The following is a 23,805-nucleotide window of genomic DNA, read 5'->3' as shown; positions in this document are numbered from 1 at the left end:
CACACCTCTATTTGGGGACTTTCTCTCATTCTTCTCTGCAGATCCCCTGTGTCATGTTGGATGGGGAGAGCGTTGCTACACAGCTATTTCTCAGGTCTCTCCAGAGATGTTCGATTAGGAACAATCTTAAAATGATCTACTTTGCTTTACAGACAAGCATCATGAAACCTTGAACACAGTACATTCATTTGACTTCGTTAAAAAAAATGTTTGGGGCCAAATATACACAATTTCACTTCAATGTCCAAATGAAGACGTGGGGACACATTGTGCCTTCAAAAACACATCACTAAGCTCAGGACCCTGGGACTAAACTAAACACCACCTATAACTTGGATTCTGGACTTATTGCAGAGGAACCTGACATCCTTACCACACATTGTGCCTTCAAAACGCATCACTAAGCTAAGGACCCTGGGACTAAAAACCTCCTTCTGCAACTTAGACCTGGACTTATTGAAGAAGAACCTGACATCATCACAACCACACATTGTGCCTTCAAAACGCATCACTAAGCTAAGGACCGTGGGACTAAACACCTCCCTCTGCATCTTGGATCCTGGACTTCCTGATGGGCCGTCCCCAGGTGGTAAGGGTAGGTAACAACACATCCACCACACTGATCCTTAACACGTTTTTAAAAAAACAGGCATCAAGTTATTATAATGCCATTATACAATTATGCTCAACATTGATCTGCTCTGACCAATCAGAAAATGGATACAACATTCATTTTGATTGTCACTTTAAATAATATTATCAACCACCTTCACGTATTTCCTCAGGACATTATGAGATGAAAACATAAAACACAATGCAGATATGTGATGATACAACTGTCACATCATTTTCTTTTAAACACATTTTTGATCAAATGTAGAGATGCCCAACATATAAAATGTCCTGTATGCTGATAAAATGCAGGTATAATTATTGCAGGCTTTGTTGGCTACATCTCAGAATTTCTGCAATGACAAATTGTCAACCACAGTCTACTAATCTTGTCATTGGCCAGTCCAAGGTGATCCGCTTGTCATTGGCCAGTCCAAGGTGATCCGCTTGTCATTGGCCAGTCCAAGGTGATCCGCTTGTCATTGGCCAGTCCAAGGTGATCCGCTTGCCATTGGCCAGTCCAAGGTGATCCGCTTGTCATTGGCCAGTCCAAGGTGATCCGCTTGTCATTGGCCAGTCCAAGGTGATCCGCTTGCCATTGGCCAGTCCAAGGTGATCCGCTTGTCATTGGCCAGTCCAAGGTGATCCGCTTGTCATTGGCCAGTCAAAGACGAACCGCTTGGTCCCACAACCTTTTACGTTTCCGGCCGACCTCTGGTTTCTCCTGTAGGATTTCACTGGGGTCGTCTCTACAGCATCTCACTGATCTTAGCCAATCTTATACATTTGTTGAATAAAAATATACTAAATATATCTCATTTAAATAAATAGCATTTGGCCGAAAGTGACCTTTGCAACAATCTGCTTATACTTCTATAAATCGGTTTCATTTTCAAGATCTCTGAATATTGTAACTGACAAGACATCATCTACTCAGAGGCTGCTGATTTTGTCATTGGCCAGTAGAAGGCGATCCGCTTGGGCCTGCAACTTTGCACGATACTGTCCGATCTCTGAATCCTCCTGTAGGATGTTATCAGTGTCATCTCTGTGTAGCAGATCCAGCATTTCACTGCACACAATCTTGGCTGACTGCTTCAGGATGAAGTAACAGATCATCATGGGTACCTGGTCAGCCAGTCTTTGCACCACAATCTGCGAGAGAGGTGAGGTGGGATAGAGAGTGAGTGCTAGAAGTGATGAGATGGCCACAAGGCAACCAAAAGATTACCAAATGACAACAAAGACTCAGCAAGGTGAACATATAGACTTCACAGTTGGATAGGTCTGCAAAATGCAACATACCATAATGCAACCCTGCCACAACAATGTATTTTGGAAACAATTGTCTTAAAGTATTAATTAGAGATCTCATTGATGATGTCATGGATTCATTGTACAGGCTGGAGCAGAGCTATATAATGTACACTACCATTCAAAAGATTGGGGCCACTTAGAAATGTCCTTGTTTTTTGACATTTTTTTGTCCATTAAAATAACATTAAGTTGATCAGAAATACAGTGTAGACATTGTTAATGTTGTAAATGACTATTGTAGCTGGAAATATCTACAGAGGCGTACAGAGGCCCGTTATCAGCAACCATCACTCCTGGGTTCCAATGGCACGGTGTGTTAGCTAATTCAAGTTTATCATTTTAACAGGCTAATTGATCATTAGAAAACCCTTTTGCAATTATGTTAGCACAGCTGAAAACTGTTGTCCTGATTAAAGAAGCAATAAAACCGCCCTTCTTTAGACTAGTTGAGTGTCTGGAGCTTCAGCATTTGTGATGAGAAAGTGTGTGAGTTTGTCAATAAGCAAGCTACATAACATGCCAGTTTTATGTTAATTGCACGTTTAGTTAATTAGATTTTATTTCTGGAACATTCTATACATACTGCACAGTAGATGTGTTGCATTGTACCTCATAGTATGCCTTGAGCAGCCCAGGGTACTTGCTCCTGGTGTCGTGATCTGAGCCTTCTGCTGTTCCCTCCTTTCGACTCTGTTTGTTGAAGATTTCATCCTGTGTGTAGACCTGCATCTCCATCTCAAACTGCTCCATGATCCTCTCCTTCACTATGTTTGACTGCTTTTCCTGGATTGTTGCAATGTTTTTCTGAGTTCAAACAAAGATGAAGATTCCATGAAGACATAAAGAATCTTGGATGCAGGGAGGCAGTGGAATATTGTTACTGTTTCAGAACAAAGTTCAGTTCGACATGATCTAAGTGTCTGTTGATGTTTTCTTTTGAACAGTTCAAGCTACAATCCAACATGGGACAACATGTCAATTGTAATTCTTCATAAACATATATTGTGATTTTTAAGTGCTGCTTTGCCTCATGTTTCTCTCTCTTCTTGCTAGTGCCACTAACTAAGAATTCAATTTCAGCCTAAAATTACAACATAGAGAATTGTATGATTATCATGTCAGAGCGCTTAACAGTTTACAATTGTCATTACCTTTGAGACCAGATGAAGATAAGGATAATTCTTAAAGCTCTCTCTGGACAAATGATCAAATTGCTTCTGCACCATGTCTGAAAAACCAAAATAAATGTATTTGGCAAAGAGATGTTAAGAGATAAATGTATTTGACAAAGAGATGTTAAAAGAGACAAATGTATTGGTAAAGAGATGTTAAAAGAGATAAATGTATTGGTAAAGAGATGTTAAAAGAGACAAATGTATTGGTAAAGAGATGTTAAAAGAGACAAATGTATTGGTAAAGAGATGTTAAAAGAGACAAATGTATTGGTAAAGAGATGTTAAGAGATACATGTATTGGTAAAGAGATGTTAAGAGATAAATGTATTGGTAAAGAGATGTTAAGAGATAAATGTATTGGTAAAGAGATGTTAAAAGAGAAATGTATTTGGCAAAGAGATGTTAAAAGAGACAAATGTATTGGTAAAGAGATGTTAAGAGATACATGTATTGGTAAAGAGATGTTAAGAGATAAATGTATTGGTAAAGAGATGTTAAGAGATAAATGTATTGGTAAAGAGATGTTAAAAAAGAAATGTATTTGGCAAAGAGATGTTAAGAGATAAATGTATTTGACAAAGAGATGTTAAAAGAGACAAATGTATTGGTAAAGAGATGTTAAAAGAGACAAATGTATTGGTAAAGAGATGTTAAAAGAGACAAATGTATTGGTAAAGAGATGTTAAAAGAGACAAATGTATTGGTAAAGAGATGTTAAAAGAGACAAATGTATTGGAAAGAGATGTTAAAAGAGACAAATGTATTTGGCAAAGAGATGTTAAAAGAGACAAATGTATTGGTAAAGAGATGTTAAGAGATAAATGTATTGGTAAAGAGATGTTAAAAAAGAAATGTATTTGGCAAAGAGATGTTAAGAGATAAATGTATTTGACAAAGAGATGTTAAAAGAGACAAATGTATTGGTAAAGAGATGTTAAAAGAGACAAATGTATTGGTAAAGAGATGTTAAAAGAGACAAATGTATTGGTAAAGAGATGTTAAAAGAGACAAATGTATTGGTAAAGAGATGTTAAAAGAGATAAATGTATTGGTAAAGAGATGTTAAAAGAGACAAATGTATTGGTAAAGAGATGTTAAAAGAGACAAATGTATTGGAAAGAGATGTTAAAAGAGACAAATGTATTTGGCAAAGAGTTAAGAGATAAATGTATTTGACAAAGAGATGTTAAAAGAGACAAATGTATTGGTAAAGAGATGTTAAGAGATAAATGTATTGGTAAAGAGATGTTAAAAAAGAAATGTATTTGGCAAAGAGATGTTAAAAGAGACAAATGTATTGGTAAAGAAATGTTAAAAGAGACAAATGTATCTGGTAAATATATTCCACACAACGTTTTTATTTAAAGGGATAGTTCAGCCAAATTACAAGTCAATAGTCCCAATATTATAATTTCTTTGTGCTTCATGTCCAAACAATCAATGAGTAACTTCACTGAGCTACACAATCAATTTGAGATACACTAGGATCATTTGGACATGAAGAGTGAAAAATGGAAACAGGTAAATTAAACCAAAGCATGGATTGATGTCACACCTTGTCCATAGACTGCTTCCAGGGTAAGGAAACCAATATGTCATTTTGTCATTTGAGTGAACTATCCCTTCAACATGTCCTATTTAGTCAATTAAAGTTCAAATGTCACGTGCAAAAGTACACTGAAATGCCCTTCTTGCAAACTCTAAACCCAACAATAAAGTATTATAAAAATAACATCAAGTAGGACAAAAACACTAGAGAAATAAGAACACAAGTAAGTATATATAGGGACAGTTCCAGGGTCAGTAGCTATATACAGGGTCAGTTCCAGGGTCAGTAGCTATATACAGGGTCAGTAGCTATATACAGGGTCAGTTCCAGGGTCAGTAGCTATATACAGGGACAGTAGCTATATACAGGGACAGTCCCTGGGTCAGTAGCTATATACAGGGACAGTTCCAGGGTCAGTAGCTATATACAGGGTCAGTTCCAGGGTCAGTAGCTATATGCAGGGACAGTTCCAGGGTCAGTAGTTATATACAGGGTCAGTTCCAGGGTCAGTAGCTATATACAGGGACAGTTCCAGGGTCAGTAGCTATATACAGGGACAGTTCCAGGGTCAGTAGCTATATACAGGGACAGTTCCAGGGTCAGTAGCTATATACAGGGACAGTTCCAGGGTCAGTAGCTATATACAGGGTCAGTTCCAGGGTCAGTAGCTATATACAGGGTCAGTTCCAGGGTCAGTAGCTATATACAGGGTCAGTTCCAGGGTCAGTAGCTATATACAGGGACAGTCCCTGGGTCAGTAGTTATATATAGGTACAGTTCCAGGGTCAGTAGCTATATACAGGGTCAGTAGCTATATATAGGGACAGTCCATGGGTCAGTTCCAGGGTCAGTAGCTATATACATTGACAGTTCCAGGGTCAGTAGCTATATACATGGACAGTTCCAGGGTCAGTAGCTATATACAGGGACAGTTCCAGGGTCAGTAGCTATATACATGGACAGTTCCAGGGTCAGTAGCTATATACATGGACAGTTCCATGGTCAGTAGTTATATACAGGGACAGTTCCAGGGTCAGTAGCTATGTACAGGGTCAGTTCCGGGGTCAGTTCGAGGGTCAGTAGCTATATACAGGGACAGTTCCAGGGTCAGTAGCTATATACAGGGTCAGTTCCGGGGTCAGTCCCAGGGTCAGTAGCTATATACAGGGACAGTTCCAGGGTCAGTAGCTATATACATGGACAGTTCCAGGGTCAGTAGCTATATACATGGACAGTTCCATGGTCAGTAGTTATATACAGGGACAGTTCCAGGGTCAGTAGCTATGTACAGGGTCAGTTCCGGGGTCAGTTCGAGGGTCAGTAGCTATATACAGGGACAGTTCCAGGGTCAGTAGCTATATACAGGGTCAGTTCCAGGGTCAGTAGTGTTGTGGAAGAATCAGAATTTGTTGGTAACATAGGTAAGATGTTTTATATTCATCATATGTTTGTAAGTTACTTCTCATCAAGAATGTTATTTTTGTATAATACTGTGGCAAGGTTTGCAGTATCTGTTCTATGTCAAGACTAAGTTGTTTGGGCTAGAGAGAGGGGAGAGGTCAAGCGTGTATCTCTTGGCTCCACAATGTCTGTGTGCCAGTCAGTGTGTCTCTGTGATCTTTTCAAGATAGGATGGATTTGATATATGGCCTGTTGATATGGAGTGTTGGTTTATGGTTCTGGGGTTTGAGTAAGGAGACAAAGCTGAACGATTTATTATGTTTTATCTGACTATGTGTGATCTTTGCTATAAAGGATCCCATTTTGCCATTATGTTGGGACTCTCAAATTTTCATTAGAGATACTGAACTGTTGATAGTCAAAATGCTATTGCAATGTGGAGGGGGCTCTCAGAGAATTCATTGAGAGACACTGAATTATCTGAGAGTCACAGGATTGTGATAGAGCTCATATAATTAAAGATGGACTTTGATAACTAACTCTGACTTATGTTGTGGTTTGCTCCCATGATTTGGTAAATAGAGCAAATTTCCACGACAGTAGCTATATACAGGGTCAGTTCCGGGGTCAGTTCCAGTACCATATGTATAATGTGCAGGGATAGTGAAGTGGTATGGTTAGATACTGTATGTATATTGTTTGTATAGGGGGAAGGTGACTAGGCATCAGGATATATGATAAACAGAGTAGCATCTGTGTATATGACGATTGAGTGTGAGTGTGTGTGTGTTCAGAGTCAGTATAAATGTGTGTAGATGTTACGTGGTTGACCAAATGAAGTGACAGTGTGTGCGTGTGTTTGATGGAATGACCGTGTGTGTGCATCTGTAGAGTTCTGACAGTGTGTGTGTGTGTGTGTGTGTGTGTGTGTGTGTATGTTGGAGTGACAGCGTGCATAGAGATGGTGCAAAGATACAAATAAATAAAGGGGTCAACTCTGATAGTCCGGTAGCCATTTTGTTATCTAGTTAGCAGTCTCATGGCTTGGGGATAGAAGATGTTCAGCAGCCGTTTGCTGTAGGGAAGCATAGAGAACAATCTATGGCTTGGATGGCTGGTGGCTGGGGCCTTTCACACCGCCTGATATAGATGTCCTGGATGGCAGGGAACTCTGCCCCAGTGAAGTACTGGGATGTCCGCACCTCTGTGAGGCCATACGATTCAGTATGGTGCTGTTGCCATACAAAGCAGTGATGCAGCTGGTCAAAATGCTCTCAATGGTGCAGCTGTATAATGTTGTTGAGGCTTTGAGGGCCCATGACAAAGCTTTTCAACCTCCTGAGGGGGTACTGTCTCGCCTTCCTCATTACTGTGGGCATGTGTGGAGCTTAATGCTCTCGACCTGCTCCACTTCAGCCCTGATGATGTGGTTGGGGGTGTGATTCACCAATACCTGCTTTCTTGGGTGTTGATGCTTAATATAATAGGCATGTTTGTCTTGTCATTACTACCATAGAGACCTATGCATGATGTTCAATAAAGAGGCTTTTGGAAAAACACATCAACCCTAGAGCTGTAACATGTACGCTAATAAACAGGAAGCAAGTACAGGGGGTGAATTTAATGAATAAACGAACATGAAACAAAATAAGAAACTCGATTAGCGTATAGGCATGAAAAACAGAACAGAAACAATAAGGTGTAATAATGAAATAACTGGTGACAGAGAGCACCAGAGAGGGGGAGCGGGAGTAGACATGACAGTACCCCCCCCTGCAATGCGCTGTTCCAGCCGCAGGACGCCGATCAGAGGGATGGTACCGAGGGCCGGTCGCTTCTGCTGAGGCGTGAAAAGCTGTAGAGCCTGCTGAGGCACAAGAACAAGTAGAACCGGCTGAGGCGCAGAAACCTGTAGAACCGTCTGAGGCACGGGAAACAGTAGAGCCGGCTAAGGCGCGGGAACCAGTTGAACCGAGCTAGCTGAGGCATCCAATGGTAGCTTCGGCAATGGGAAGCCTGACGAGCCAGCTGAGGCATCCCCAGTAGCTTTGACAATGGAAGCCTGACGAGCCAGCTGAGGCATCCCCAGTAGCTTTGACAATGGAAGCCTGACGAGCCAGCTGAGGCATCCCCAGTAGCTTTGACAATGGAAGCCTGACGAGCCAGCTGAGGCATCCCCAGTAGCTTTGACAATGGAAGCCTGACGAGCCAGCTGAGGCATCCCCAGTAGCTTTGGCAATGGAAGCCTGACGAGCCAGCTGAGGCATCCCCAGTAGCTTTGGCAATGGAAACCTGACGAGCCAGCTGAGGCATCCCCAGTAGCTTTGACAATGGAAGCCTGACGAGCCAGCTGAGGCATCCCCAGTAGCTTTGACAATGGAAGCCTGACGAGCCAGCTGAGGCATCCCCAGTAGCTTTGACAATGGAAGCCTGACGAGCCAGCTGAGGCATCCCCAGTAGCTTTGGCAATGGAAGCCTGACGAGCCAGCTGAGGCATCCCCAGTAGCTTTGGCAATGGAAACCTGACGAGCCAGCTGAGGCATCCCAAGTAGCTTTGGCAATGGAAGCCTGACGAGCCAGCTGAGGCATCCCCAGTCGCTTTGACAATGGAAGCCTGACGAGCCAGCTGAGGCATCCCCAGTAGCATTGGCAATGGGACGCCTGACGAGCCAGCTGAGGCATCCCCAGTAGCTTTGGCAATGGAAGCCTGACGAGCCAGCTGAGGCATCCCCAGTAGCTTTGGCAATGGGAAGCCTGACGAGCCAGCTGAGGCATCCCCAGTAGCTTTGGCAATGGAAGCCTGACGAGCCAGCTGAGGCATCCCCAGTAGCTTTGGCACTGGGAAGCCTGACGAGCCAGCTGAGGCATCCCCAGTAGCTTTGGCAATGGAAGCCTGACGAGCCAGCTGAGGCATCCCCAGTAGCTTTGGCAATGGGAAGCCTGACGAGCCAGCTGAGGCATCCCCAGTAGCTTTGGCAGTTGCACTTGGACCAAATGTTAACAGTAAAAAAGCCCCAGAAAACCCTGTTCCTTCTCTTTGGTGAGGTGTATTTCTATAACATGTACACTAATAAACAGGAAGCAAGTACAGGAAGTGAACAGAATAAACAAATCAACATGAAACAAAACAGGAAACATGAGTAGTACAGACAGAAACACAGGAACAGAAACAATAATGCCTAAGGAAAGAACCAAAGGGAGTGACAGAAATAGGGGAGGTAATCAGGAAGGTGATGGAGTCCAGGTGAGTTTGAGGCGCAGGTGCGCGTAACGATGGTGACAGGTGTGCGTAATAATGAATAAACTGGTGACAACAAGCGCCAGAGGGGGAGAGATGGAGTAGACATGACCATGGGTTTTGGTCACTTACCTCTGATTTTCTGTAGTGTCGTCATGGCTGGTATCTTAAGTTCAGCCACTAGTTTCTGAACAACATGTTGAAATACCCTGTAGTTACTGAATCCTGGCAGCTCACTTCCCCTGTGCTCCTGATCATATTCATCCACCATTTGTTGCACTACTTCGTGGTCTAAATTCAGGAAAACAATGTTAATCATTTATTGGAGATTATAATCACTGTTGTATGACATAACTATTAGTAGTATAATAATTATATCAGTAAATATTCAGGATATTTAGAAACATAAACATTTATTGGTTATACAAGGTATTATTAGCAATACTTGGGCTATTCAAATTGTACCTACAATGTGATTTGTCATTTTCCAAACATTTCATCCACTGTGTAAATTCCTTTCACATGAGAACAAACAGATTCTCCTCAACGATAATATCCCCTTTGGACAGTTGGGTAATCTGCTCATTGAAATCTGTTATGACCTGAAGAAGGAAACATAACACAATGAAACAAACCTGTTAAAATGTTTCATATTTAGGTATTTTAGATGACTGTTTAATAAAATGTCTCCACAAGACCCATCCAACCTTACATCGTCTACAGATATTAAACAAGAACTATCTTACAGTGGCTTGTCCAAGTGTTTTTGTAAATTCAGCTTTCAAGGTAAAGTATTGTTTAACCTGGTGACAAACATAATCAGGGGAAATTATGGAAGGAGAGTGGAGGAAGTGGAAGTGGAGAACATTTAAATGCTGTTTTATTTATCTTCTGGACAGTATGTTTACTCTTACACCTGTGTTGCAAATCTGACCAATCCAAATGGCAGAGGATGTGCAACAGAGCTGATGCCTTTACACCAAGTACCATTGCCCAAATTCTCTATAGAACATTCTACTGACAATTTACCAAACCAATGACAATAACACACCTGGACTACTGTGCAACAGTATGGCTTCCAAACCTCCATCATACATTTTTATAGAAATGTTGTACAAAAGAAGAAGTTGACGAAGCTGAAAGACGGAAAGGTGAAAGATGTACTCACCTGAATGAGGTACTTCCTCTTCTCTTCAGGTTCAAGGGGAGGCCCGCCCTCTAATTTACTCAACGAATGCTTTACCTCCCCCAGCTGCTCCTTTATCTTCTCTGACATCTGGGGCAGATAAGTCTGACCAGGAGCAAACATACAAGTTAACTATTATTAGGTACCAGACCACATGTTTTCCAGTGTGCACTGGGTGTAAGGGGAACACATAACTGTAGGGTATGTGGTTGGACTAACCTTGATCTGTTTGACCAGGGCATTGCTGAGCTTGGTGGCTAGGCACTTGGTGGTTGCCTTCTCCTCTCGCACGAGGGATCTATACATTGAAAGGGAGAGAAATATAACAAACACAGTATTTCATCCCAAAAATTGGCCATAACCTGGTATGGTATAACCTTTGGCCTTCCAACGGTCACACCTCCACAGATATCTAATTAACATAATAAATACCAAAAAATAAGTCCATCTGTTTAAGCTAGAGATATGTGCTAAGCTAACGTATGGAATTGTTTTATGATTATACCAAGGATCATTTAGCCATTTGATTTTGAATGTTAAAAAGTACAATATGCAGAAATGTAAGAGAAGGGAGGGGAGGAACTCTCATTCATCAACACTAAATGGAACTACTCTCAAAGGATATCTGGAAAAAGATTATTTTTCATAAAATTCTGAAACCCAAAGTTTGGGGCCCTGAACATTTTCAGATGTAAAGCCATCAAAAACAAAGATGCAAGTTTACTTAACACATGGCAAGAACACATGTTACCTGAAGTGCTCGTGATTTCGGAAGAATTCCAACTCCTCCTCAATCGCACGGACTATTGACATGTTTTCATCAATTTGCTTTTGACCACGACATTTCACAATGACATAGCCCATACTGAGAAAGATGACTCTATTGTGGACAATTTCCAACACATTCTTCTCTGCTCCCGGGTCTATCAGGTCTGGCTTTGTCAGAATGGCTTGAAGACAAATTAAAAGGATTATGATAACTTTAGTAACACCAAAACTGTTAAAAAAATACATTTGTACATACAATTTCTTTACCCAGAGTTCTTGTGCCTTCAGGATCCACTTGTTGTGCCATTTTCAGAGCCTCTGTTGTTGCTATGTCAACATTACATGGTACCACCACCAAAATAATGGTTCTCTTATTCTTTATGAATTTCGAAATGAGATTATTGATCTAGCAAAAAAAGTAAGAAGAATGTGACAAAGCAGTCAGGATTCAAGCCTTTGATCGAGTTATGTGATTAATCCACGAGAGGGTATCAGACCGCTTGTTACCGGGATATCGCCCTGTGTGGGGCACTTGGTAGGGCAGGAGATTAGAACCAGGTAGAGGGAGTGAAGGTTATGAGAGGGTATCAGACCGCTTGTTACCGGGATATCGCCCTGTGTGGGGCACTTGGTAGGGCAGGAGATTAGAACCAGGTAGAGGGAGTGAAGGTTATGAGAGGGTATCAGACCGCTTGTTACCGGGATATCGCCCTGTGTGGGGCACTTGGTAGGGCAGGAGATTAGAACCAGGTAGAGGGAGTGAAGGTTATGAGAGGGTATCAGACCGCTTGTTACCGGGATATCGCCCTGTGTGGGGCACTTGGTAGGGCAGGAGATTAGAACCAGGTAGAGGGAGTGAAGGTTATGAGAGGGTATCAGACCGCTTGTTACCGGGATATCGCCCTGTGTGGGGCACTTGGTAGGGCAGGAGATTAGAACCAGGTAGAGGGAGTGAAGGTTATGAGAGGGTATCAGACCGCTTGTTACCGGGATATCTCCCTGTGTGGGGCACTTGGTAGGGCAGGAGATTAGAACTAGGTAGAGGGAGTGAAGGTTATGAGAGGGTATCAGACCGCTTGTTACCGGGATATCGCCCTGTGTGGGGCACTTGGTAGGGCAGGAGATTAGAACTAGGTAGAGGGAGTGAAGGTTATGAGAGGGTATCAGACCGCTTGATACCGGGATATCGCCCTGTGTGGGGCACTTGGTAGGGCAGGAGATTAGAACCAGGTAGAGGGAGAGAAGGTTATGAGAGGGTATCAGACCGCTTGTTACCGGGATATCGCCCTGTGTGGGGCACTTGGTAGGGCAGGTGATTAGAACCAGGTAGAGGGAGTGAGGGTTTAATAACTGACGGACATGAACCGGAACAGCGTCTGGACATAAACACAATGCGGACACAGGGAACACAACCAAGGAACAGACAGATATACAGGGGGTAATCAACAAAGTGAAGGAGTCCAGGTGAGTTCAATGAGCGCAGCTGCGCGTAATGTTGGTAACATGTTTGTAATGATGACGGGTAGCCTGGCGCCAGGGAGGGAGAGCGGGCGTGACAGCACTCTGTTCTTCATGGTTCTGACGCTCAACCTTCCCCAACGTCAACACATTCAAAGTGCCTTTCACCAGAATCAACCATCATAGCTACATATGTACCTTGCTAGCAATTATGGTATAAAGTCTGTACACGTGGCTAAAACAATTCATCCTTAGTGAATCATGAGATGAGAACCAAGAGTCATGAGATAACCAAACAACGTACTGGACCAAGTCCAAAAGCTATACACTCTAACGACAGACTTACTTGGACTCCAATGTCTTCAGGTTGTCCTTTCACAGCCACCCTGGTGATCCCTGGTAAGTCAATCAGACTGAGGTCACACACCGTGGAGGATGTGATCTTTAGAGTGATCAGGTCTTCACATATCCCCACTCCCTTTCCAGCTAACGCGTTCTGAGCTGTTAAATCAATGGGAAAATATTGATGAGTTTATTGTTTGTTTGTTTGTCTGTCTTATACCCAGATAGAACTAATCTTATTATAATATACTGTATATTCTGTAGTTAAATTATAATAGATATGTCAATGTCAGTGGCAGTATGTGCCGTTTAAGATAAGAACAATATATATTTATGAGCATGGCCTTATTTCTATGACAGCCTATTGGATGACTGTCATTCATATTCCATTCACCCAGTTCAATGTAACTCTGATAGGTTTATGCTACTACATCATACTCATCATACTACAACCTAGCCTATGAATGAAAGCTTACAACGCAGGTGCAGATGTTGAGAGAATGTTTAGTAGTCAAGGTGACAGACACCGACACATTCAATACCATCTTACACACTCTTGCCTGCATCTAGCTGATCTAGGGTGTTATCATTAGTCCAACAGTTGCAAACGAGAGTTTCTATTGGACAAATTCAGGTATGTTTATCCTTGTTTTGTTTCCGTTTGCGTCCGTTTAAGAAACATTTTTCAACAGAATTGGTGGAATGAAAACACCCCTGATCACACGCAATAACAGTTCAATTTCAGAGCAGCCAAATACAAACAGCATGATCCCTTTGATCATTGTATGTATACATCCTCCTCCCATCTACGCGCTCCCCTCCTCTCACGTTTACCCTTTGCTTGTGGACTTCAGTGCACAACACATCAGCTGTCTGTGACCAGACGAAAAAACCTTTCCAAGCCAAACCTTCAAATCAGCGCTACACACAGCTGACATCGTTGTCACCATATTATATCATCAGAATCAACATAGCTACTAGAGCTAACACGTTAGTCAACCTGATACAATCATGCAGTACAACATACAGTACAACTCACTGAACACAACAGTGTTCAGTCAGCAGCAAGCAGTTTAGCAGTTACATAGGGAGGGAATCAGTGGCTAACAATTTATTAAACTTACCTTGACATGGAAGAGTTACTTCGTTGGATAGCCATAGCCATCACTCTCTGTTTGGGCCTGGTGTCTGAGTGGGCTAAACTAGCTAGCTAACTTTGCAAGCTAAGCAAGTGAAAGTGAAAATAATATGAAATATAGCTAGCTCTCTTTCTCTCTATTTCAATAACCTACTCGCCACATGTTATGTATTGCAGTGCTAGCTGTAGGATATGCACTCTGTAATATATTCATTCTCTGATCCTTTGATTGGGTGGACATAGGGCTAAATTTAGGATAGTTTTATTTAAATAAATATATGTTTTTAAATGTTTCTGAAATTCACTGAGGAGGATGGTCCTCCTCTTCCTCCTCTGAGGAGCCTCCTCTGGTTAATGTACAGTATAGAATAATATGTCTGTGTGTGTCTGTGTGTTTGTGTGTGTGTCTGTGTGTGTGTGTGTGTTTCTGTGGGTGTGTCTGTGGGTGTGTGTTTGTGTGTGTTTGTTCCCATCTTACCTTGTTCAACATGTCTAACAACTTCTGAAGGTTCGTCAAACTCAAAGACTTTCCCTCCGTATGAGATGACAGCCTCCCATTTCACTGTCCTGTCGTTACAGAGTTTAAGTAGCAGTGGGCACCTGGTGACAATACCTGGAAACAAGGAAGTACCAATGACAGATCATTATACTGTATTACAGAACAATCTAGACAATACAATATGACAGTACAGTCAACAATGGACCGGGACATGAATTTCATGATAAATATATAACTTCTGCAGGCTACAGACAACAAGGTTGCTCTAATGTTCAGAAAGCATGTCAGACATTTACAGTGTCTGAATAAATGGTTAGAAATCTCATGCACAGTTAACATTTTCTGTTGTAATCTAGAACGGTTCTAAACATTTCAGTAATGTCCGTGTCTCTGTGGTCCTATTGTACTGTCTGTTTCCTGACCTCGTCTATGGACAAGGACAGTGTGAAAACCTGCTTCAGGGTTGTTTACCTAGCCACTGGCATCAATTGCCAACTTCAGCATCTTCAAACCAAAAACGAGTCAATGCCCAAATCATGTCTAAGTTACACAACCACTTTCAGAGACTTTGGGTGATTTAGGAATGACACTTAAAATGCTAATATTGATTTTAATAGTTTTTTTGTATGTTCAGAAAACAATACAGAATCTCACCAGTTCCTCTGGGCAGCGCCACCCCAGAAAGGGTCTCAAGCACAGAGCTCTTTCCTGAACTCTGGTCTCCCACCACAGCAATGGTTGGCAGTGGCAGCTCCTTATCTATCCCTATGGATCTCATGTAGTCTACTAAGTCTATGAAGGGCCGGACCTTCTCCGCCAGCTGGTCTTGGAACATACTGGTCAGGGGTACAAAATAATACCATTATGAATGGTTAATTTGATGATAGACATTCATGGCTAAATGGATTATTTTACATTGTTTTTCTAGTTAGTAACTAACTATAATTTGGCGTACGAGAAAATGTTTTCCCCAAATATGTTAAAAGCTGCACCATTAACATTTCACACAATTTCACTTCATTGTATAAATCACCACCATAACATTCAGAATATTAGGATCATAGTATTGTGGTAGAGTGTAGTACAGAGTAGTACTGCAAGGGTGCAATAACAAGTGGAAAATGAATTCATGTCCCACCTCGGTCCATCATCATGAGACATTTCTTTCTCCCCCTGAAATAAAAGAGAATGAAAGCTAAACCATTTCATTGAAAATACAGAATAACAGCAATGTATCTGTATTTTGAACTAAAGTTATTATAATCTAAATCATCACATCACTATAACATAAGAGGAGACACAGTCTCACATGCCCAGTTCAGAACCTCACAATTTGCCAACTGTAAAACACTGGGTATACCAAACATTTAGAACACCTTCCTGAATGATATACTGCTCTCCCAGGAACAGGACCAGATCACTGTGATTTTACTGAATGATATACTGCTCTCCCAGGAACAGGCCCAGATCGCCCTCCATTTGGCAAATCTGACTATAATTATATCCTCCTGATTCCTGCTTACAAGCAAAAATTAAAGCAGGAAGCACCAGTGACTTAATCAATAAACATGTGGTCAGATGAAGCAGATGAAAAGCTACAAGATTGTTTTGCTAGCACAGACTGGAATATGTTCCGGGATTCCTCCGATGGCATTGAGCAGTACACCACATCAGTCATTGTCTGGATCGATGACGTCATCCCCACAGTGACCGTACGCATCGATTAACAGGCAACATCCACACTGAGCTAAACGCTAGAGCTGACGCTTTCAAGGAGAGGGACTCTAACCCGGAAGCGTATAAGAAATCCCACTATGCCCTCCGACGAACCATCAAACAGGCAAAGCGTCAATACAGGACCAAGATCGAATCGTACTTCACGCTCATCGGATGCTCATCGGATGTGGCAGGGCTTGAAAACCATTACAGGCTACAAAGGGAAGCACAGTCAAGAGCTGCTCAATGACACGAGGCTACCAGAGGAGCTAAACTACTTCTATGCTCGCTTCGAGGCAAATAACACTGAAACATGCATGAGAGAGCACTAGCTGTTCCGGAAGACTGTGTGATCACAATCTCCTCAGCCGATGTGAGTAAGACCTTTAAACAGGTCAACATTCACAAGGCCGCAGGGCCAGACGGATTACCAGGACGTGTACTGCGAGCATGCATTGACCAACTGACAAGTGTCTTCACTGACATTTTCAACCTCTCCCTACAATACACAGAGCACCATAGTTCCTGTTCCCAAGAACACTAAGGTAACCTGCCTAAATGACTACCACCCTGTTGCACTCACGTCTGTAGCCATGAAGTGCTTTGAAAGGCTGGTCATGGCTCACATCAACACCATTATCCCAGAAACCATAGACCCACCCCAATTTGCATACCGCCCCAAAAAATCCACAGATGATGCAATCTCTATTTCACTCCACACTGCCCTTTCCCACCCGGACAAAAGGAACATCAATGTGAGAATGCTATTCAACACATCCGCCACGCTGATCCTCATCACAGTGGTCCCTCAGGGGTGCGTGCTCAGTCCCTTCCTGTACTCCCTGTTCAGTCATGACTGCACGGCCAGGCACAACTCCAACGCCATCATTAAGATTGCTGGTGACACAACAGTGGCATGCCTGATCACCGACATTGATGAGACAGCCTATAGGGAGGAGGTCAGAGACCTGGACGTGTGGTGCCAGGCAAAGAACCAGAATAACAACCTCTCCCTCAACGTGATCAAGACAAAGGAGATGATTGTGGACTACAGGAAAAAGAGGACCGAGCACGCCCCCATTCTCATCAATGGGGCTGTAGAAGAGCAGGTTGAGAGCTTCAAGTTCCTTGGTGTCCACATCACCAACAAACTAACATGGTCCAAGCACACCAAGACAGTCAGAAAGAGGGCACAACACTACCTTTTCCCCCTCAGGAGACTGAAAAGATTTGGCATAGGTCCTCAGATCCTCAAAATGTTCTACAGCTGCGCAATCAAGAGCCACCTGACTGTGGCATTACAGAGGGTAGTGTGAACGGCCCAGTACATCACTGGGGCCAAGCTTCCTGAAATCCAGGACCTCTATACCAGGCAGTGTCAGAGGAAGGCCCTACAAATTGTCAAAGACTCCAACCACCCCGGTCATAGACTGTTCTCTCTGCTACCACACGGCAAGAGGTACTGGAGCGCCAAGTCCTGGTCCAAGAGGCTTCTGAACAGCTTCTACCCCCAAGCCTTAAGACTCCTAAACATCTAATCAAATGGATACCCTGGCAATTTGCATTATCCCCCCTTTTACACCGCTGCTACTCTCTGTTGTTGTTATCTATGTATAGTCACTATAATAACTCTACCTACATGTACATATTACCTTAACTAACTGCTGCCATTACACATTGACTCTGTACCGGGAGTGGCACCGGTTAGATGAGGTAATATGGAGATTGCATCATAAATAGAGGTTGCATCATCTGTGGTTCTGTTGGGGCGGTATGCAAATTGGGGTGGGTCTAGGGTTTCTGGGATAATGGTGTTGATGTGAGTCATGACCAGCCTTTCAAATAACCCCCCTGTATCTAGTCTCGCTATTGTTATTTTTCTGCCTCCGACCGCAAGGCACTAATTGACTCTGTACCCGTACCCCCTGTATCTAGTCTCGCTATTGTTATTTTACTGCTGCTCTTTAATTACTTGTTACTTTTATTTCTTATTCTTATCCGTATTTTTGTTAATTGTTGTTGGTTAGGGGCTCGTAAATACGCATTTCACTGTTGTATTCAGGCACATGTGAATAAAATTTTATTTTATTTGAAAACTTTGTAGATGCACCTTTGGCAGCGATTACATCTGTGAGTCTTTCTGGGTAAGAGCTTTCCATACCTGGATTGCCGATTATTCTTTCCAAAAATCTGTCACGCTCTGTTGAATTGATTGTTGATCATCGTAAGATGATTTCAGTCAAAAAATGTAACTCATCCACTCAGGGACATTCACTGTCTTCTTGGTAAATAACTCCAGTGTAGATTTGGCTTTATGTTTTAGGTTTTTGCCCTCACTGAAAGGTGAATTAATCTTCCAGTGTCTGGTGGAAATTAGACTAGTTTTGATATCAGACCATTTCTTACCTGAACATGTTTCTTAACTTTAAGTTTGTCTTGCCTTCCAGGTTACCCACTTGGTCATTTTGTAAATATATATTATGTTCTGGAACCATGACATGCACCCATCTCATTGTTATTTAATTATTATATCTATGTATATATAATATATATATATATAGATATACAACTGGGTTTTGCACCCACCATGTGTCATGGGGCGGCAGCGTAGCCTAGTGGTTAGAGTGTTGGACTTGTAACCGGAAGGTTGCAAGTTCAAATCCCTGAGCTGACAAGGTTTATATCTGTTGTTCTGCCCCTGAACAGGCAGTTAACCCACTGTTCCTAGGCAGTCATTGAAAATAACAATTTGTTCTTAACCGACTTGCCTAGTTAAATAAAGGTAAACTTTTTTTTTTAAATGTCCTAAATGGTCATGTGAGATGAAATGTGTATATTTTGGGAAGTGTTTGACCTGACGAAGATCCGTTTCGGATCGAAACGTAGTCAATAAAGTGGTGAATTGGGAGCAGTGGGCGGGCCTTCCTGTTCAATACTAGTATTCTGTATTAGCCCAGCACCTATGTTTAAGGATGTGCGTATGACCACAAACTTTTCTATAGATAGAAATGAGACGAAACCAGATTTTCCTCTAGGATTTTGCCTGTGCTTAGTTCTATTCCGTTAATTTTTTTCCTGAAAAACTCCCCAGTCCTTAACGATTACAAGCATACACATAACATGATGCAGCCACCACTATGCTTAAAAATGATTGGTACTGTCACGACTTCCGCCGAGGTTGGCTCTCCTGCCCGTTCAGGCGGTGCTCGGCAGTCGTCGTCACCGTCCTACTAGCCACTACCGATCCCTTTTCGTGTATCTGTTGGTTTTGTCTGATTGGTTTCACCTGTGTGTTGTTTAGTTAATTAGTGTCTGTATATAATGTAGGTTGTCCCACCCTTGTTTTGTGCGGGATTGTTTATTTTGTCATTCATTTTCGTCTGTCGGTGTTATTGTGTTTCTGATTCTCCGGTTAGTCTGTTATCCTGTTTTGGATGATTTCCCCCTGTGTGTGTTTGGGTTGACCGTGTTTGTTTTGTTCACCGGAGAATAAACTTTATATCGCTATCTGCTCTCTGCGCCTGATTCCACCCACCTTGATTAGACGTGACAGGTACTCAGTAATGTGTTGTACTGTATTGGATTTGCCAGACCGCTCATTTACATATGAAGACTCACTTTAACATGCATTGGCCGATCAAAACCTATTATGGGCGTGACTATAATAACAAGTAATATGACTATAATAACAAGGCTTATAAAAGGGCAATGGGTTTCACTGAATTTCAGACAGACAAAATGTTCTGCATCGTAACACTGTCATAACACTATCTTAACATCGTAATAGGTCCACTATTATGCTGCGTTATAAGGTATCAGGCTGTGGGTGTGTCATAAGCTGTCATAAGGCTAGAAAATACAGCAATATCTTTGTCATAACACGATCATGACATATTTATGTCCGTTTATGACATGTGTTATGAACCTTTCTGACATGTTCAAAGAAATTGTTACCCAAAAGGTTGGCAAGCAATTCCTCCAATTACCAATAATCAAATGTACAGCATTGGACCAATCAGATCTCTTTATTAAGTATTACAGAGCTGCGATTATTCTAAAGAAGTGCCTTTAATATTTGAAAACAGACCTCAGCTCTCTTGTTCAGAAAATACTAAATTTTACAAAAAAATTACAAATATTCAGTACATGGGCTAGTTTATCTGGACATTTCTGACAAGTTATAAATGGCTCTCTAAGGTATAAAATGACTGACATGACAAGTGTAAAACTGGTGATGCACTCTCCAATATTATTCTACTATTACAACATTCAAGAATAAGTTGAAAGCCAGACTGAGTTAATAAAAGTAAATGAACTCCTCCACCGACCGCCCCGCCCCACTGTTTGGAATACACCAGTGGTGGAATAAGTACCCCATTGTCCTACTTGAGTAAAAGTTTAGATACATTCCACTGAGTAACTTTCTATTAAGGTATCTCACCCAGTAAAATACTACTTGAGTAAAAGTCTCAAAGAATTTGGTTTTGTATATACTTAAGTATCAAAAGTAAATGTAATTGCTGAAAAATACCTTAGTATCAAAAGTAAAAGTAGAGTATGACTAATTAAAAATTCCTTATTTTAAGCACAGCGGATGCAAATCTTTTCTTGTTTTTAAAATGTATGGATAGCCAGGGGTACACTCCAACACTCAGACATCATTACAGATAGCCAGGGGTACACTCCAACACTCAGACATAATGTACAGATAGCCAGGGGTACACTCCAACACTCAGACATAATGTACAGATAGCCAGGGGTACACTCCAACACTCAGACATCATTTACAGATAGCCAGGGGTACACTCCAACACTCAGACACAATGTACAGATAGCCAGGGGTACACTCCAACACTCAGACATCATTTACAGATAGCCAGGGGTACACTCCAACACTCAGAAATAATGTACAGATAGCCAGGGACACACTCCAACACTCAGACATCATTACAGATAGCCAGGGGTACACTCCAACACTCAGACATCATTTACAGATAGCCAGGGGTACACTCCAACACTCAGACATCATTTACAGATAGCCAGGGGTACACTCCAACACTCAGACATCATTTACAGATAGCCAGGGGCACACTCCAACACTCAGACATCATTTACAAAAGATGCATGTCTGTTTAGTGAGTCCCCCAGATCAGAGGCAGAAGGGATGACCGTGTGTTGTTTTGATAAGTGCGTGAATTGGACCATTTTACTGTCCTCCTAAGCTTTTCAAAACGTAATGGGTGTCAGGTAAAATGTATGGAGTAAAAAGTACATTATTTCCTTTAGGAATGTAGTGAAGTAAAAGTAAAAGTATAAAAATATAAATAGTAAAGTACAGATCAGTGCAGATCAGTGGAAACCACTGGTATAAAAGTGGTCCATTATTTCTACAGTTTCATTTGGTTTTAGTCCTTTCAATGTAGATTGAGGTAACCCTGCCTTAGATGATAACAACACCACCTCCAATGGAACTGAACAGAGTTAAGGATTCTTAGGGGTTCTTAAACTTTTTCAGCTAGAGACCCAAATTAGAAACTGACCGTCATCCCATGACCCAAATCATCCTCCAGAAACTCAAATTAGGAAGAAATAGTGTGCGATTATATATTTATTTTATATAACTTGCCACTCACCTCTCACTCGCTCACGGCCCACTTTGGATTCCGACCTATAGTTTAAGAAACCCTGATCTTGTCCATTTAAATGCACACTTACCTTGAAATCGTTGACACTTTCAGACAAGCAGGTTGTGCGTTGAGCCAGGGTCACAGAGCAGTACAGGTCTACAGCTTGAGTCTATCACCTTTCATGTAAAGCAAAATGAAAGTGAAACATTTTGATGGTCCATTCTGGGAAATCACACCATTATTCTGAATCTGTTACACGGTGCCTAATCACATCTCAGATACAACCTCATTGGTTCTTAAGGGTCACATGATTTCCCACAAAGTCAAATGAAGTCCAGGTAGTTTCTCAAAGTGCAGACTAACACAGATAGACACAATAAAACGGATGACATCCCACTGTGGATGTAATAGACTTTACAATGGGGGAATGTTTCCACTGCACAGCCTAACCTATGGATTGTGTCCCCATGAAATGGGATATCTCCTCAGTGACATTCACAGGACACAACTGTGTAGAGTTTACACAAATTCTAGCGTTTTAGCTGCAGGACTTTGACTGTGAGAAATCAGCTCACTACACAGCCTAAAGTGCATATTGAACATACAGATTGGACTATACAGTGTAAACTAGAGATTGTGCATTCATGAAATGGGTATCAGCCTACTCAGTGACACTCACAGAACTATGTACAGTTTACACACATATTAGCATCTTAGCTCCTATTGTGCCCCTCCGCCCACTTCACAACCCTTCATTAAATGGGGCTCTGTTGTTTCATCTAACTGCCCCAAATGAAAAGCCCTGTACGTATGTGCCCAACTACAGTTTGGACCCTATCATGCAGAATAGGTGGTTGGAGTTCAGACTGTCCCCAGTGCAGTGGTGGTAAACTGGTAGCTAGGCAGGCTAGAGACTGATGCTTATGTACCTGGTTGTGTATATTTGAACAGTTGTATGGAAAAACACCTGGTTTGATAAACTAAACTAACTAGGCTAATTCCCAAGCCAAGGAGATACAACTAGTAGAGTCATTTTGGTTGTGAAGTGCATTGCAGAAAGCTTAGTTCTTTCTTTACAACAAAATGCAATTGACCACTTGGCTGTCTCTGAATTGTACCTCCCAGTCACAACCTCATAAGATTGCCTGCTGTAGTTGTTCTGAATGGAGAGATGTCAGTTCGCAGCCAAACAGGCAGAATGGAGAGAGAGAACCAGCAAGACTGGGGCAATCATCAGCATCATCTGTGTGTTTGTGACTGACCGGTCTCTTTAATGAGGGGCCAGGAGCTGATCTGGCACTGATATACCCATTCACCTCCCAGCCTCACCAATGGTCGTCAATGGGGAGATCATAATCAGGCAGGTAGGTTTTTATCTGACCTGTTCAATCTTCAAAATAGTACCTGATTGTGTGTCAGATATCACCTATCCTAACTGCCATTGGTAATAGAACAGTGACTGTGTGTATGTGTTCCCAGAAACATGTATTGAGCCAGCACATGGAGACTTGCAAGATGATCTGAGGAAGTTCAGACTGTCTGACGAGCTTGAAACTGATGTCTCTGAATGGAGAGAGACCTGGCACTCTTGACAGGCAGGCTAGAGACTGATGTCTCTGAATGGAGAGAGACCTGGCACTCTGACAGATAGGCTTGATACTGATGTCTCTGAATGGAGAGAGACCAGGCACTCTGACAGACAGGTACTGATGTCTCTGAATGGAGAGAGACCTGGCACTCTGACAGACAGGTACTGATGTCTCTGAATGGACAGAGACC

The 23,805-nt window shown here is 42.1% G+C and overlaps 1 protein-coding gene across 1 annotated transcript; it reads right to left on the bottom strand.

Annotated features, from left to right (window-relative positions):
• Positions 1-728: 728 nt before the first annotated feature.
• Positions 729-22,219, bottom strand: LOC112246090 (interferon-induced GTP-binding protein Mx). The gene is given in 14 exon segments (XM_042320006.1): positions 729-1,767; positions 2,539-2,733; positions 3,081-3,157; positions 9,425-9,583; positions 9,762-9,894; positions 10,461-10,583; positions 10,698-10,776; positions 11,230-11,428; positions 11,514-11,652; positions 13,051-13,205; positions 14,663-14,797; positions 15,338-15,519; positions 15,822-15,856; positions 22,115-22,219. Coding segments are annotated over 13 exon segments (1,821 nt in total). The 5' UTR covers positions 15,845-15,856; positions 22,115-22,219; the 3' UTR covers positions 729-1,545.
• Between the last annotated feature and the right edge of the window lie 1,586 nt (positions 22,220-23,805).

The sequence above is a fragment of the Oncorhynchus tshawytscha genome, linkage group LG03 (genome assembly GCF_018296145.1).
Source record: "Oncorhynchus tshawytscha isolate Ot180627B linkage group LG03, Otsh_v2.0, whole genome shotgun sequence".
Classification (NCBI taxonomy): domain Eukaryota; kingdom Metazoa; phylum Chordata; class Actinopteri; order Salmoniformes; family Salmonidae; genus Oncorhynchus; species Oncorhynchus tshawytscha.
This window is presented reverse-complemented; position numbering and strand designations above follow the sequence as displayed.